Genomic DNA, 18,003 nt, shown 5'->3' on the forward strand with positions numbered 1-18,003 from the left:
CTGATCTCACCCAATCCCAACACTCATATTCTGTTGGGATGGAGCCTGTCACCAAAGGGCTTAAATGAAAGAAAAAGTTGCCCAGTCTGGAATCAGATTTATAGTCAGTGATTATAGTTGATTCTTGTTATTTGCTGCAGTGATGTTCTAGAACACCAAATAACAAATAGTAAACTGCTGTTCCTAAAGGAAATACAAGGTTAGGTTCCTTTGAGCCTCTGGTCACACATTTTATCAACCAGTTAACATATGTTGCTTAATGTGTTTCTGTTTAAATATAATTTTTTGATATAAATTGTTGATTCATTATTATTGGTCTCATGGCCAACAACACCATAAATTGTGCCTAAACAAGGAATATCTAACAGACATATTCTCCACACAGAACACCACATCCTTCTTGTGCTTAGGATCACTATACAGCATTTTATCATTCTTTGGGGACCATTTGAAATGGCAAAATACCAACAACATTTTTTTAAAGCCACAAAATGTGCCAGTTAATAGACCACATAAGACACTTGTTTGTAGCATGAAAGTTAAAACTAGAAGGCAGAGCCTCGCCTTGTTCCACATCAGCTGGAAAAGTGTATTTCAGGTGACTCAAATTTTTTTGCCACTCTACGAATATCTTGAAGTGATCGTGAACTTGCCACAGGTATTGAGTTGGGGGTTACAAATAAAGTTTAGCAAGCAGGGAATTTGCAAACAGAATCTGCAAATAATGAGGATTGGCTGCCTGTAATTAGAAGTTCTAAATCATTGATTATATCTAATATAAATAAGGTTTCTCCCAAAAAGCAATTGGATTATTACCCAGGTAGGCTTTTTCTCTCATGTTCTGACTATTCTTTAGATCATTTACTTGTCATGTTTTTCATCTGTTGGCTCATTTTCCTCACTGCATCCATTTTTTATCTCGTAAGGTACGATGAAGAGAGATCTTATAAGAGAAGTGTGAGGTAAAATCTCCTGATCTGCAGTTCACGCTGGACCCTCTGTGTGTGTGCACCAGTGTCTTACTCGTGGGTGACCTCAACATGCTTCCAGAGCAAGAGGTCATTGTATCAGTCACTTGAGTCTACCATTCCTGTCTTTGTCTTGTGTGTTAAGCTGTTGAGGTCAACCTATGTTGCAACCGAAACCTACTAAACCAGATACATCCCTGACATGGCCCAGGCTGCAAGCTAACTTTCACTGTACCCAGCAGACTGATGTGGATGTGTTCAGCTTTATTCAGCCAGCATGTTTCTGATCTCCTTGCAACTTTTATATTCACCTTTATGAAGGAATTGGCAAAGTAAACACATGTAAACACGGAATGGGAGGAAATAATGCCATATTTAATCAAAGGAGTGTCCCTCAGTGCTCCAGAGACAGGTTTAAAAAGCACATACATTCCACTTACGTTTGGCTCTGCTTTGCTGGGTGATGGTCTCACGCTCTGCTTGCTTTTTTTTTATTCTCTACGCTGATAATTTTTGCTCATGCAGACTGGATGAAGAACTGAGGGAAGCATCAGAAGCAGCTAAGTAAGACTTGGTTTTCATTCTGCAGCTGGTGTGATGTTGGCTTGCATTTCAGGCATGAGTTGGGAGAGCCTGCATGCCTGGTGTAGTACCTTTGCATCCTGATAATAACGCTGTACTTTAAAAGTTCCCTTTGCCCCAGGATAGATGCAATTTCAGTTATTTGTACTATAGTCTATTTCTCCCATGGTCTTAATTATCTTGAAGAATGCTTTTGTTAGTGTGGTTTAATTTTTTTAAAAATGTACGTGCAGTTTTACACACCGCAGCAAAAGCATGCATCAGAGGCACACACACAGCATATGTATATAACACAGATTGTATAACAATCATTTGGTCATTATGTTGAAGCATCAAAACCTCACTAGTAGAGACAAATGATGGCAAGTGGAAATTTGGAGTATTTTTGTTGAACCAATTTTTCTGAAACATCTTATTTAGTGACTTTGGAAATATTGCTTAACTAACAGCTTTTGAGCTATTTAGATAAAGAGGAAAAATCATTGTTCACTATGGTTAAAATATAATTTTCAAAAAGGCGAAATCACAACTTTAATGCAAATATAAAAGGAATTCATGCCAGTGGTTTTATTCAACTTTACCTAGTGAAGGAAGCAATAAGTAATTAAAACGAGTTCAAAGAGCATTTGTGAAGCTAGATGTCAATGGACAACTTATAGAGGAATGTTAGGATAAGATCGTTGGTTTAGATACAAAACTGATTAATGTTCAGCAGGGGAATAAACCACCTTAGGTTATCTTATGTGCTGGACAGAAATTATTGCACTTCTGTTCAACAGAAACCTAAAGTTAACCTCTGGCCCCACAGAGTTGGAAAACAGCCCACCAGTTGAGAGTCAACTCAGCACTGCTTTGAAAGAACATCCAGTAATTTCCTTTTTTTAACTTCCAAGTTACAAATAACTTTTCTAACACTATACACTACATGGAGACAAGTACTATTTGGAATGTTTGCTGAATTGAGCTTTTTCTCCATTTCAGATGTTGCTTACACTGTTCATTTTTATGACCAGTTCCCATTTTAATAGATATCAGAAAAGCAGAAAGTCTGGACAATGTGTAAACAGCTACAAGTTCTGAAAAAAAAAACAAGATCTTAATTAGTGAAGTTTTTCTGCAATGGTGAAATGGCAACTCCTCATGAACACAGTTTATTTAGAGTTTTTCCCCCTATGGCCCGTTTTTCTTTAAGGTAACCTGTAGAATTATTTGCCTATAGTGTGGATCTTTTGGGTTAAAAATTCAAAGGAAAGTTTTTGCTTTGGAACGTTTACCATTAGGTGGGTTTACTTTTACAATATTCCTGTCTTCTAGTTTTTTTTTAAGATAACTGACACCCCCTTAAACTAGCAACACCTAAAATGATATAAATTTATACTCTCACAACATCCTCTTACCTCTAACTCAACTGTTAAAAATGAGAAGCTGCAGGAGGAAGACGTGAGCCATCGAGGAACCAAATGCTGGTGTCACGCAACCCTTCAGCACTCATCAGCCCTCAGATGGCATTGTGTCAGGAGATTTCCCAGAGAGAGAAACAGCAACGAGTTTCTCTTGAAGACCCTTTCTTCTTAGGGATAACATATTTATGAAATGAGAAAGCTGTTTTCAAGACAAAAATGGGGAGAGGCGACATCAATAATTTTCCAGCCAGACCCATTAGAAAGTCACACTGCCATGTGTATTCATTAGCACCATGCAGCCTTGCCTCCTTCAATAGACCTTCTTCCCTTCAGTACTTTCACTGTTCCTGCATAGCGACCATAGAGATCACCTATCGTATTGGGTTTCAGTGTATCGCTTTCTTTTTCTTTCTCTCAAACCCTTCATTTTGTTCTCCTGCCTATCCCGACACCACCCCCCAGGTTCTAAATGGTCTCGGGTGGCACTGAGAAGTCTTGATCTCTGTCCGAAAAGAAGCACCAAGCTCATGCCCAGTACAGGGCAGATGCTCAGGAAATTTCTGCTACATAAATGGAAGAACATGCACAAGATGAAGATCATTGCTCTAGACCAGTGGTTCTCAAACTTCACTGTGCATCAGAGTAACCTGGAGCACTTGTCACAACACCCTGTCCTGAGCCTCACCTGCAAGGCTTCTGATGTAGCAGGTCTGAGCAGCTGTATTCCTAACAAGCTCACGGTGATGCTGGTGCGGCTGGCCTCAGGACCACGCTTTGAGGGCTGCCTCCTTAAAATAGCTGGCTGAATAAAAATAATTAGATTTGTCTTAGGGAGGTCTATGCTCTGACTCTGGATTTAGTCACTGAGCCACCTGTCCAAAATCTCCTCCAATTGACCGTTTTCCTTTTGATGGTGACATTACCTGTATGAGGAATTGAACATATTTGCACATTTGAAAATGTGTAAGGAGAAAGAATTTTACTCTGCTGACCACGCTGATTATTGAAATGCCTCTGCATCCTACCGTTTGGGCACACTAACTACATCTTCTTGCAGCCTCTAAAGCAGCCCCCCAATCCTCAGACAGACTATATCTGATGATTTAGGGTTCAGAAAATATGATCACTGCAGATATAAGGTTAGATTATAGAAACCAGATAAAACGGGTTCTTTGTTATTGATGTATAGACGCATCCTGACCTTCCCCATGACCTTTCTTAGAAAGCTTCAGGCTGGTTCTAACCAAGGCAAACATATACCCCATGGGGGAAGAAAACCTACCTATTGTCTTGTCTGTTGCTTCGCTTTATCCCCTGTTTTCAAACATTCACCCTCTCCCCACACACACATACCACCACCGCCTCTAATTGACTTGTAGAAGATGATTTCCTCAGTCTGCCTTATTTTTTTCTTTAAAATGTTAGGTCTGTACAGAAAAGGAAACGCGTTTCAGGTTAAATTGTATATAAGGAGCCATTGTTATGTTGAAAGTGGTGAAGAATCCATCTGTGGCCTTTGGAGTGACGTGTGTTCACTGGGTGGCAAGTGACTGTTTACTCTGGAAGGAGAGTGCGGAGTTAAAGACCAGAAAATCTGGGTTGGGAAACTAGCCCGTTCTCGATTCCAGTCCAGCTTAGCTAGGTTTTCCTAGCACACTGTCGACACTAGCCTGACTGTCCTTGTCCAGTATATTTAGAGTTGCTAAATATACTCTATAAAAATACCAGACCCCCGGAGGCAAGGGCAGGGAGACAGGGGGATAAAGCCCTCTGCCCTTCTCAGCGAGGGATAGTCTTCTGCCTTTAAAAAAAACCCAAAACCTAATGTTAATAACTATAGCTCGTGTGCAAATACATATGTAAACTTGTAAAATCCACATTACAAAAGGAATTCTCACATGTAAAAAGGATCACAAAATCCCTTTAACTGGTGTTTGTTTGCCAACCATAAAAGACTTAACAGAGGAGGAAAAATAAAAGTATTCATCAGGAATTAAAATCTGAAGTTTGCTAACAAGGAATCTCACCAACATGGAATATCAAAAGCAACCGATATTACACCAAAAAAGGCATAAACACATTCGCACACCATAACACAACTTCTATTTCATGATTTTGTATAAAATTTTTCTTTTCTGGACACATTCAGTTCTGGTTATGGTTAGGACTCACTTGTATCGCTGGACACAGCTCAGCTCCACGGGAGTCGGGTTCCTATTATTTTTCTGGGACAACACTGACAGGCAAGCTGACACTGGCATTTTTCCTTTTTGTGTCTTGGAAATTTCTCATTCTTGTGAAAGTTAACTGTGTTTATAGTAGATAACATTGGGCTACTTGAGAGGGATTGTCCTTTGTATATAAAATACACTATTTGAGTTATAAGTAAAAACTTGCAAGATGTGTCTGGAATAAGATAGATCGAAAGCATCAGAGAAAATGTGACAAGGGCAGAAGAGCCCACTGGAGGTGGTTGGTGCTGCCCATCTTCCCTTTCCGTTTCTCAGTAATGGGCCATTACTGTATTTCCAAACTGATGGTAAAAGAATCACAGCTTAATCTCACATCAATGCAGGTGTAGATTTGCTCAATATTAGCAATGGGACAGCACGACACAGTTTAAAATGTCCAGATCTATTGCGCTTACAATGTGGTAACAGTGGAGAAAATGCTCACTGCTTCCTGTTTTTTTCCATGCACTCAGAACTAGCTGCCTTTACAATGATCCCGAACTGCCTTCTGTGGAGAAAGAGTAAGAATTCACTGTCCTAACAGCTCTGTGGTTACCTGCAGTATTACGTGGCTGGGCCCTGAAAGAGTTGTATTGAGGATTGGGTAAACCTCGTCCAGATGTTCAGCTTTTATGTTCTCTGTTCCTGAAATTAGAAACTTAAAATGAACTGTGCCAGCTTAACACTGTCTCACTGATCACCCTTAAATTCCTTACAGACAGCTATGTTTTCACTTGGCATTCTGTTCTTCCAATCCAAATATGAGGAGAAAGTTAATTTAGAACCAGATACCAGAGCATGTGGGCGAGAGGAATGCAAGTCTGCTTTCTGAATTAACATCATCTCTTTTAATTAGTGAAAGTTGGGACTTCCATTTGAACTTAATGGATGGACAGGAGAGAAACATCCATAATGGATGTTTCCTTTTGAAAATTCCAAGAAGCAGCTGAGTCTGGATGGGGCTGGCGAAAAGATCTAGTCCATCTAGTCCCATCCTGTGAGAGACAGAAATCAGACACATGCTGAGTTCTTACCATACGTCAGGCTCTGTAAAAGGTGTCCCACATACTAACCGATTTCTATTCTCAGGATAAGCCTTTGGGGTACAGTTCATATGTAAGGAGAGAGCAGCATAGAGAGACTGTCTGACCAGGCTAGCGTCTCACAGGTGTAAAAATGGCCCAGAGTTGGGATAGGAGTGTGGAATGCAGTTCCAGTGGCAGGGGTTCTGCCATCCGCGGGAGGTGCTCTGAGTGCGGGAATGTGCAACCTCTGATCTAATGAAAGGCTAGAGAGGACAAAATTGGGCACCCATGAAAAGAGTGCATCATTGGCCACGTCAGTGTCAGGGAATAAATTGTGGTCACCAGTGTGCTCGCAGAGAGAACCTGGCCACCTGGTTAGGGCTCCTAATCTGGTTTGAGTCGTGGAGAATCTCGCACTGCCCTTCTTTCCAGGAATCCAGGAGGAGCAAACATCAGATTTAAATGTGTCAGCTATTGTCACATTTTGTTCTCTGACCTTGGAGGTCACAAGGGAAGTTGGAAAATCACAGTGCAGTATATCTGCAGTTGCCATGGTGACCTTACAGTTTAAAGAAGTTTATGCACAAAAACTCCAGAGAAAAGGTCCCAACTGAAAAGTGCACAAAGAACAAAGGCTGTCAGAGGACCTTTAAAATCAGACAATTTTCTTTCTGAAGATTACACTTGTCTCACCTCTTTCAGATGAAGCCAGTTGCTTCAAGGAAATTACCACACAGAAATTCTGCAAAGCAAAACTATCTCAGTCCCTTAGTCCACCATCATTCTTTTTGCAAATCTTTCCTTTCTCAGCAAAACAGCGCCCCCTAGAGCAGGGTCCTGCACCCACAGTCAATGAGCTGTGTGGCCTATGGCTGCCACATCTGCGGGCTTACCCACTCCTTTGTCTACCTTGTCTGTTCTGTTCCTCGTTTGCATACAGGCCCCTTCGGGATGGGGAGAGAGCCTAGCACTGCTTCTTGTTTGGGTTTGTTCCAGGGCTGGACATGAGGGGGTGGAATGGATGCTGCAAATTGTTGGTGTTACTTCCTACATCTTAGAACATGTTCTCCATACTTCCCCTTTCTTCGCCCCGTTCCTGCCCAAGCCGTACTCGGCACATGATCCCAAAGCAGACGATGAGATCCGGAATGAGGGGCAAGAGAGGCTAAGCACTTTTTCTACTGGTTTCCAGCCCTCAATATGTGGCTTTCTTCAGTATTAGAATAAGGGGCTTTGTTTTCCTTTTGGTTTCTGTGTGGAAGCATTTTACACCTTCGTGTATGGAATGGTTAAACTACAGAATGGGCAAAGACTCTTCTGAGAAGCTTGATCAGGCCACAAATAAAACAAAATGTGTCCTGATTCTGCAGTGGCCTCTCATTTTCTGACAGAGTGAAGGGAAGGTTATGCCCATCTTCCCCCTCTTCCTACCTAAAACACAGAGTTTTTATTCATTATTAAACAATATTATCAACCAGGTTGTAAGGAACCTCACTGAACATGTTAGAAGCCAAAGTAGCCTATACTAAAATTATCATAAGGTTGCTAGTCTCCCTGGAAACTTGGTTATACCAAGCCCACTTGCCAAAGGTGAGGAATGTTCTTTTCATATTTCAGTTCTGATTAAAAAGACTTTTTTTTTTCTAAAAGGTGTACCATTTCCCAAAGTAACCCTAGGTGCTTTCCTCCCTCACTTTTAGATTTGATTTAATTTATTCAGACATGTCCTAAAATTTGCAACATGACTTTTTATGTTTCTCCATACAAAAAAAGCATGTATGATTCAGGGCATGTGGTTCTGTTTGGGGAGACGTAAATCAGTAGTGTTGTTAGTAGCTTCATTAGCTCCACAAGAAAACTGTTGTCTCAAAGGTTAACCTTCAGTGTGGTTTCCTGTATTTACTTAAAAATCATTCCCTTTTGACTGTCTCTTGCTTCTTTTATAAATTGGAGAAATTGGTCTCAATGTTTCAGTTTTTGTTTACCCAAAGCTGAAGGGATAAATTAAGCCCTAGAAGGTTTACAAAAAAGTCAGTATAAAAAAATTAGCTGTTTGAAAGGGGGCATCATGGTGTTTGGACATTTTTTTTTCAGATTTTTATCAGGGGTCTAGATGGTGAAGCAAAGTGCACTTTAAACTTTCCAAGATGACGCCAAGTATTCTGACCCACATCCACACTTTACAGACAGTGTATGCCCTGAATTTTGGTTTAATACATATTTTCTTGGTCTCTGAGAGAAACGGAACCATCACTATGTAGGAAAGAACAAAATTTCAGTCATCAAATCCAATTCACTGCAGGCTTCTGGGAGTAACTGCAGCTGGGAAGTATTACTTAGAAGCAAAAACAAGATCTAGATTAAAAAACATGGAGGCCGTGTTTTTTAAAAGACTACTATAAAAAGATGTAGGGGTTGTGGATAAAAAGAGGTCACCTACATGGCAAAACTCTATAGATAAGAAAATAAGTCATGTCCTTGAAGGCATAAAAAAGAGATTAATATCCAGGATGACCTGACCTTTCCTGGCAGTTAACATACCCAGGTCTGAAAACCTCCAAAGGAGACAAGATTATGACAGTAATTAAGCCAACAGAAGACTTTCCCGTTTCAAAGACACCACGGTACCACTACTATTTCTCTACTACTAGTACTACTACTATTACTACTAATGGACATTTACTATGTTCTCTGTATACAATTTAAAACACTTTACACTTAATCCTTAGCAAGCTGTGTGTGTGAGAGAGAGATGACTGTCTTATTCTACAGATATAGAAATGGAAACTTAGAGAAGGCAGGTAACTGGGCCAAAGCCCCAGAGCTAATAAGTGGCGGGTTTGCTGAGGGTATTGCCAAGGAAAGACATTTTACTACTGTAAAGCAGGTAAGCAAGCAGCGCAGGCTTCCAATGGCTTTATTGGCAAAGCCACTACGATGAACACTGCTCAGCAACTGCGAGTTCCATCAGGAGAGTAACCCCTGCACTCTGCCTCTGGAAAGCAAATCCAAGGGAAATCTGCAGATACTTCCCAATTGCCCTTTTCAACAAATGCACTTTTTCTTTTTTCGTGGCTAAACTGCCTCCTCTGAGTGTTCACTGAGTGGAGCTCTCTTCTCTGGTAGATATCAGGAAGTCATGATATGTTCGCTGAAAGGCAAAAGAGACACGGAAGTGGCCCAAGGACATTTTAGACTTACTAACTAGATGCTGGGAACTCCCTAGACAGTCTTAAAAACAAGATCTTTTTAGGTTATAAAAATTCATCTCATTAAAGTAGGCTAAATCCTTTCAGGCAAATCCTTTGGTAATAGAAAATTTGGGTTTTTTTTTTTGTTTCTTTCTTTGTTTTGCCACTGTTCTTTCATTGTTTATACTTTTCTTACTGTTTAGCACTAATTGGACATTACTTCAGGCAGACCATTTTTTCACCCCACAAAGAAAGGTCGTTTACTAAAAATTGGTAAATCCTTTAGTTCCAGAAAGCAATAACATTATAGTAATCTACTTAAGGAACAAGGCTTAACACAGTCTTTTGCCTCCTTAGATCGTTTCTAAGGCGTAAAATGCTTCCAGAAACAGTTTTGTAAAAATAAACAGATTCTGTATTTTAGAGGAAGCCTTGCCAAGCAGGGAAGGATTGTGTTTCACCAAGATTTCCTAGTATAAGAAACTTGCACGATTTATTTCCAGTAAGTTTTTTTGAGAGACAAGAAAGTAAACATATACCACCCCCAGTAATTACTGAATGTTTCTTACTCATTTTCTCGTTTTTCCCCTTCCTTCTCTTCCTTCAAGTATTGACCTGAAACTGAAAGAAAAGCCCTAAGTGTCCGTGGCCGGGAGAAGAGGATGCTTTTCTGCTTCGTGGTTCTGTGGAAACGTGTCTGCCTGAAAGAGACAGGGCTGTTGGTACTGTTTTCCGCTTTGCACTACCCAGTGCCATTCTAATTTCTAAGGAGAAAAGCAGGAAGGGAATTTGTTTACTCTGAACATGTTTTATGAAGTGGTGTGTATTTTCCTATTTTGCCAATTATGTGCCTCAAAGATTTTAGTTGAACCTTAGCAAGAAAGTAGGACTTGCCAGTTCCATATTTTGTTAGCCCTTGGTGCAGTGGTATTTCGTCTCTTAGACTGATGTTCATCAATAGGATAACTTCGATTCGCTATTAATTATAAGTGGATTTGCTTCCATAGATTAGCTGGGTTTCTTCCTGGTGATCATTGTAGGGTTAACATACAGAGGGCTCAGCTCTCCCTGGAAAACGTGTCCCCATGTCAGCCCACTTTTAAAATCCTAAACTTGCGTAATGCAGCCATAAACCAGACACAAGTTAAACCATCATCAGCTAAGTGCCCACTTGGTTTCTGTCCATGGGAATGAATGGCCTCTAGCTTCTCAAAGGAAAGCCAGGCTTTCTAGTTCACAGCAATTTTATTTTAGTAATCAAATTGGGCATCATGGGGTCCGTGAATTGCCGTATTTTGCTGTGTATAACGTACACCACGTTTTTGGCCCAAACTTTCAGGAAAAAAGTCTTTTGTTTTAATTTTTTTATTCAATTATTTATTTATATTTAGATACTTGCATTTTATATTATAAAGAAATTTAGCATTTGTTTTGAACATATTATGGTACAAAAAATTTTATGTAACAAATAATTACAAAACACAAGAAAAGATACAATGTATTTCAGGTACTACCCATGTATAATGCGCATCCTTATTTTTCCCTCAAAAATGTGGGCAACAAAGTGCGCATTATACATAGCAAAATACAGTAATTTTTAAAAATCATTTCTCCCACAAATGTTGAAGACGTCTATTTTGAGACACTTTAGAATCTTCGTCCACATTTTCGATAGCTGTCTGTGCTTCAGATCATGAACTTAATTCAAGATGTTTTACTTTAAGTGCCAAGGACTCAAGGGTAAGGTGACCCACTTAGAAATTACTTGGTGACATTCACTTACCTGAATTTCTCTCTCACATGCCTTATAAAAAGTAATCTGCTTTAAAACACTCTAATCTGATCACAGGTTTAAAACTAAATGTGGGTATGTATGATCATTTGCAAAATATCCCTTTGTGATTTTCACATGCCCTTTATAACACCAACGTGATTTTTACTCTGTGGGCCTCTAGCAGAGGGGATGGCAAACCACAGCCAAGTGTAGCCCCCACCTCTTTTCATCTGGCCTTCTGGGGAGGATTGGTGTGCTCCCTTTGGATTGAAAAAATTATTTTTGATATTTCATGACACATGAAAATCATTCAACTTTCAGTACTCATAAATAAAGTTTTACTACAACACAGCCACAAAAATATTCATCAACTTTCTGTGGCCACTTTCCTACTATAACAGACTTGAGTAGTTGCCACAGACCATGTGGCCTACACAGCTGAAAACATTACGATCTTCATAGAAAAGGGTGCCGAGCCCTGCTCCAGCAGATACATCCTTTGCCTCACTCCCCCATGTCTGTGTAGATAGTCATTTCTCTAACAGAATGCACATGTAAGTCTGCAAACTAACTTAGTCTTCAAAAACAAAGTTTGGCAGAAAAACGCATGCCCTGCCGGAAAAGGTGGTATTTCCATGACCCCCAGTGAAGCCTACCATCAAGGTTTTTGGCCATTGACAGGCATGGCTGAGGTCCTGACCTTATTCTGGGAACTCTTGTTGGTTTCCCCTATCACCTATTACTAATTAGGTAGCAAAAATAAAAATGAAATGGAGAGTGGGTGGGAACTACATCCAGGAGAGCTTTCCATAGTACTCTGAGCCCTGGGTGTCATAAGCTTTGAAATGCTCTGAAGTAGACATCTTTGCACAGGTGACTGCATTTCACTGACCTCGTTTGCTTCATGTCGGTCTCCCACCCGCCTTCCAGACAGGCCTTGTGCACACAGGCTGGCTCTCACTCCTCCATCAGCCATAGTTATCTATGTTCCCTCTTGGTCCCTTTCAGCTGAGTATCACTGAGCTGTGTTCTTTTGGGTGCTGTCCCCCATAACATCTGGTTTGTCTAATAGAAAAGCCCTAGAGCATGCCTTCTCTCACAGCCCCCCTTCACCTTTGGAAGCCCATCTTAGTGCTGACATAGGTATGGTGACCCAATATTCCGGTTTGTTCACCCATTGACTGCAGTTGCCCTGGCATAACTATTAATGATGCTTCTTGCTGCTCGGTCGTGTCCCATTTTGGAAGATGAATTACACAGTCCTCACAGCCACAGGAAGTAATGAAGAATTCAGTGTTCAGCTTAATGGTGAAGCCTGAGGACATAGAGCTGTTGATAGAGGGCTTTTGTTCAATTTAGTCAGACATGCAACAAGCTCACCATTCACATTTTCTTTGAACTTGTCCAGACTTTGCATGGAAGACTACTCATGTGGGATTCTGTCTGAAGCTTAACCTTCCTACACGGAAATTACAAGCACCTTTCCCAATCAATGATTTTATTGGGGCTGTCCTATGGGCTGTATAACCACTCTGATAGTTAGGCATTTGCTATTTTATTATCTTAAAAAGGCAAATTAATTTAATTGCATGTGCTAGAGAAAAGCCACCAGGTAAATTCAATCCAGATAAATAGAATCCTAGAAAACTCCTGGAAAAATAATCCCTAAGCAAATAGGTAGGCAGATAGAAACACTCACACCATCAGCTGTCTAGGTCTTGCATTCTGAGCATTCTTGCTTTGGTTCTGACTTCTGAGAACTGTTTTGCACTTTTTCTGTAGATTTGTAGTTAAGGGAACCAAAGGGTTATTGGGGCAAAAGTGCTGTTTTTCCATAGTGGCAACAGCTCTTTGCTTAGCTCCTTGATTAAGAGAAAGAACAAAAACTCTTGCCCAGAAGGTATGGTCAAGGAGTGAGGGCAATAGCTGGGTGTGGGAGAAAACCCTGAAGTTCCTATTGAAGCCATACAATGTTTTATGGGGTTATCTTCTAAGACATACTCCAAGATGTGTGAGGAAGTCACTACTTTAAGCCTTTGTGTTGCTAAGATCTCATTTATGGTACTGTGTCTGCAACACTCATCTAAATCACAATGCCTCAGTAGTTTGCTCCCTCAGACACATTTATGTGTGCACAGATTAATCTTTTATATGTTTAAAGATTTTCTACCATCTGTTGAATTATCAGAGTAAAGTATCTATTAGACTTTGGGTAAATAAATAAATAAATTCTTCTTAAATATTGTGGTTTAATATAAAAATATATAGCAACACTATATATATATATATATAGTCTCTGTATAATTGAGAAATAAAAATCAATTCTACAAGTTGTAGCTTTCTCTTCTTTGAGTGGGTGAGAATCTTTCTCAAGCTTCACTTTGAGGCCGCCTTATCTGAATATCATTGTAGGTAAGCACTTGGTACTTGAGGATAGTATAAATTTTGGTATTCTTATTACCCACATTTTATTCGTTTTATTTTTGCCTTCTATGCCTCAACGACAAGCTTTCAAAATGTGTGTTTACCCTCTGAATGAGCAATTTCTCATATTGGAAGTGTCTTCAGTTTCATGGCTACTGGACTGTGTCAGCCCCTCTCTCCGTTCCTTGTCTTTTTCATGGCATACAGTTATTTTCAATGAAAATACATTTACATCAAGTAACATTTTATTTTTAGTGTTTTTCTAAACTTTTACAACCTTCAGGCAAAAGCATTTGGGAATTGCCATTGTGGGTTTTTTTAAACTATAGAAACCAATCTGCTTCCGAGAACACTGGAGTAACCAAATGGGAGCGGTTCTACAGAAAGTGAAGCATCGCGTGTGCTCGTGATCTAGGAATGAGTTCTGGGGAACTCATACTGTCCCAGTGAAGGGAAGGTGGACAAGAGGAGTAGTTACAGGCAAATGAAGGGCGTGATACTACAAGGTGGACTGTGACATTCATTCTGCTCCTTGATGTCACTGGAGTAGTGGCAATTGGAGGCAGGCTGCGTGTCCAGCACTAGGAGAAAATATGTGTAAGATGTGGTAGATACACACTGTGGTATATTACGCAGCTCTTAGAAGTAACAAATTATGCATTCATGTGGCAACACTTAAATCACAGGGTAGAGTGGAAAAATTGAGAAAAAACTCACTATTTATGGCATAGTGCCATTTTTGTAACTGCTAATTCCACACACACACAATACTACATATTATATGAAACCCATTCATGTTTAAGGACTTAGCACACTCACTGGAGTGAGTGCAAGGGGTAAAGGTAGGAGCAGGAATTCAACATGAAGCTGGGAGACTAATTAAAGAACAAAATAAAAAAATATGGGCTCAAGTTAAAAGTAAATAAAACTACAATCCCTTAAACTGTCATCCATAGATGCCACAAGTTTCAGCCATAGATTATGGAAAAGCTGTGTGAGGGCACTTTGGGTCCCCAGGGGGCTGTTCCCGATGACAGCCTCCCTTGGGTTGGCCGAGTCCGTGTGCTGCAGCTGCCAGAAGCCCGCCTTGGGTTACATCATCCTGTGTAGTCATGGAGCTTTTAATTAAGCTGGTGCCTTTTGACGCATCCATCCTCACACAGCTGGGGACCATGTAGAGCAAAGAGATTGCTTTGTGAGGCCAAATTTCCTAGAGAGTTTCACTCACATTCACCCAAAATAACTCACTTTAGCCAGGCAAAATTATTAATATTTAATACATAACCTAACAATACCTAGATTAACAGACACTCATTAATAACTGCTATCTACTACCTCTCTAACCTACCCCTAGTGAGAGACCTGCATCACTGATGCTTGGTCATGTCACAAACACTTTTCCTCAGATTTGAGAACTGACTGAAATTACCGTTTCCCCCATATTTGCTGTCTATTGTAGTGCCACATAACAACTTACAGCTGATTCTCAATATTCAAGGGAGTTGTATTCTAGAAAGTCACTGAGAACACTGAATGAGTGAACACTGAACCATTGCTCCCAAAGGAAATACAGGGTCAGGTTCCTGCCAGCCTCTGGTCACATCATATCCATGAACTGATCAATATACAACCTTGCTTTATGTGTGTTTCTGTTCAGATACACCTTATCAAATATATATGTTGTTGATTCATTAACATTGAATTCACAGCCAACAGCCTGAATATAACTCATGCCTGAATGAAGTTTATCTAATATATGTATTTTCTCCACAAAGCACATCACAGCCTTCTTGTGTTTCGGAACACTAGAAATACTTCAGCACTATGCTTGGAGATCATTTTAAACAGTGAAATCGCCAACACAAATTTTAAAAACCACCACTACAGCAAAACATGGCATTAAATGGGCCATGAAATGGACACGTGTGTACAATATGAGAGTTGAATCAAAAAGGCAGAACCTTGACTTGTTCTGCCTCATTCAGGAATGTGTGCATCAAGCAACTCAAAAGTTTTCACTGTTCTGTGCATGTCCATAGTGACCGTGAAAGTGCAGTGAGAATTGATTTGGGCATCACAAAGAAATGGTGGTGAGCAGGCGAATTTGCAAGTATGCAATCCTTGAATAACGAAGATGGACTGTGTCCCAAAACTCAGTGGTCTAAAACAACGCACATTCATTCTCCAGTTTCTGAGGATTTGAAATCCAGAAATAACTTGGCTGCGTCCTCCACTTCAGGGTCTCTCACAGGCTGCAAGCAGTGTGGCCCAGGGTCTCTCCTGTAAGATTCCATCAAGGTTCAACTGGGACAGAATCTACTTCCAAGTTTATTCACATATTTGTTGGCAACTTTCACAGGTCGTTGGACTGAGGGCCTCGTTTCCTGCCAGCTTTTAGATGGAGGCTGTCCTTTAACTCGCGGGGCTGTCCAACATGGCACAGTTTTACTGAAACTAGCAAGATGAAGTCTGCTAGTACAATGGAAGTTCCAGTGTTGGGATAACCTAGTCACAGAAGTGACATCCTGTCAAGTTTGCCATATTCTTTTGATTAGAAATAAATCACTAGATCCAGACTAAAGGGGAGAGGATCCCACCAGGGTGTGAACACAAAGAGGTGGGGATCATCGGATGCCATTTTAGAAGCTGACCTACTGTATCCCCTAAACCTTCTGCCAATCAATTCCTGTTTGACTGCCTCTCACCTAAAAAGGATGCTATTGCTCAATGTTTCTCCTTCTTTGCTTTTTCTGCCATTTCCCTATGACTTCAACAACACATTTCTTCAGATTATGTACATCCTTACCTCAGTCCCAGCCTCCAAACCCTCACCATCACTTTCCCACTCATTCTCTCAGCCCCCTCCAATCTCAGGGGGGAAGGGGGATTAATTCTATCCCTGACCTGATGACACCATTTCTTTACTGTCCCATTGCCACTGAAATCACAGACATTGGGAATTTAAATCCTGGTTCTGCTCACCAGTTATATTACTTTGAGCTAGTTACTTAGCTTTTTTGAGCCTTAGTTTATTCATTTATTAAATGTGGACAAAACTTTCATCTTACTTGTTTGTGTAAAAGTTAAATGAGATTTAAATGCCTAGCCAAGGACAATACACAGAAGGCCATCAATGAACACTAGCTCTCTTCTCCACCCTATTCTTTTCTTCATCTTCCCACTCACCAAACCTTTTCTCTGTTAACTTGCCAACTTCTCCAAATCCATTGCCAAGTTCACCTTTAATTTGTCAGCTCTGTCAGCATCTCATTTCCTCTCAAGCCCCTCTTCTAAACAGACTGATTTTCTTTCATCTTTCCTCCTCTTCTTTCAGATAATAGCTTTTTTACTCCATTCTCTGCCTTTCTCCTCCCCTAGTTCCTCCCAAGTTTTCTGTTTCTGATCTTTGCTCAGTTTGTCTCTGGTTTTAACTTTCTACTTGGAAACATTCTCAAACTTGCAAGAACAGTAGGAGAAATTACTTTTCCTGAAACACTTAAAATTAAGTTGTCTACGTAATACCTTATCACCCTCAATTGTTTAGTGTATTTCCCACAAACAAGAACATTCATTCTTCTCTTAATCAAATACAACTATCAAAACTAGGACGTGAACCTTGAAACATTACTACCATCTAATCCAGAGATGCCAGTTATGTTTCATCTGTTGTCCCAATATTCTTTAGAGCAAGAGGATCCAGTTCAGAATCGCACATGGCACTTCAATGTCATGTCTCTTTAGTCTCTTTAGTCTCCAGCAATCTGGAACAAGTCTCCAGTCTTCCCTTGACTTTCATAAAACTGACACTTACAAAGATTACTCACAGTTATCCTGTCAAATGTCCCTGGATATGTGTTTGCGGGTTGGATTCCATTTATTCAACTTGAGCAACAATATCTCAGAACTGATTTGTGTTACCCTAACTGCATCTTGGTGAGGTTCACTTCGAACATTTGATTCAGATGATGCCTACAAGGCTTTTTCACTGCAAAGGTACATTTTCCCCTTTGTAATCAATCAGTATTTTGTTGGGAGGTATTTTGAATATATGTAAATATACTGTTGCTCATCAAACTTTCAATGAATTCACTCTTTTATATCAAAACAAACTCATGATGAGGACCCTATATTGTTCAGTAAGTTTTAATCTGTTATGTATGATTATTTATTTTGATTCCCGAATTGCCTCATCTGGCCAGTGGGAGTCCCTTCAATCTGGCTTCTGTGTTCTTTGATGTGTCCCATCCATCTTCAAGTGCTTTTTTACTCTCTGACACAGATATTCCAGGGTTCCAGGTTCATCTTGTATTTTCTCTACCCAAGCCTTTGTAATCACCCATTTCTTCAAAAAGCCCTTGCCCCCCTTAATGGAGAACAATATCTGGAAGCCAGATCGGAGTGTTCA

At 40.2% G+C, this 18,003-nt stretch overlaps 1 protein-coding gene across 1 annotated transcript in view; it reads left to right on the forward strand.

The window, feature by feature from the left end:
• PRUNE2 (prune homolog 2 with BCH domain) overlaps nucleotides 1-10,736 on the forward strand; it is a 248,705-nt gene extending 237,969 nt beyond the window's left edge. Inside the window, exons 18-21 of the mRNA XM_037030318.1 lie at nucleotides 927-962; nucleotides 1,494-1,532; nucleotides 5,658-5,705; nucleotides 10,009-10,736. Of these exons, the coding sequence (XP_036886213.1) occupies nucleotides 927-962; nucleotides 1,494-1,532; nucleotides 5,658-5,705; nucleotides 10,009-10,039 (154 nt within the window). The 3' untranslated portion in view covers nucleotides 10,040-10,736. The remainder of the gene's footprint in view (nucleotides 1-926; nucleotides 963-1,493; nucleotides 1,533-5,657; nucleotides 5,706-10,008) is intronic.
• Nucleotides 10,737-18,003: the final 7,267 nt, after the last annotated feature.

This window comes from Sturnira hondurensis, unplaced genomic scaffold, assembly GCF_014824575.4.
Source record: "Sturnira hondurensis isolate 20B ecotype Veracruz unplaced genomic scaffold, ASM1482457v3 Scaffold0020642, whole genome shotgun sequence".
NCBI lineage: Eukaryota > Metazoa > Chordata > Mammalia > Chiroptera > Phyllostomidae > Sturnira > Sturnira hondurensis.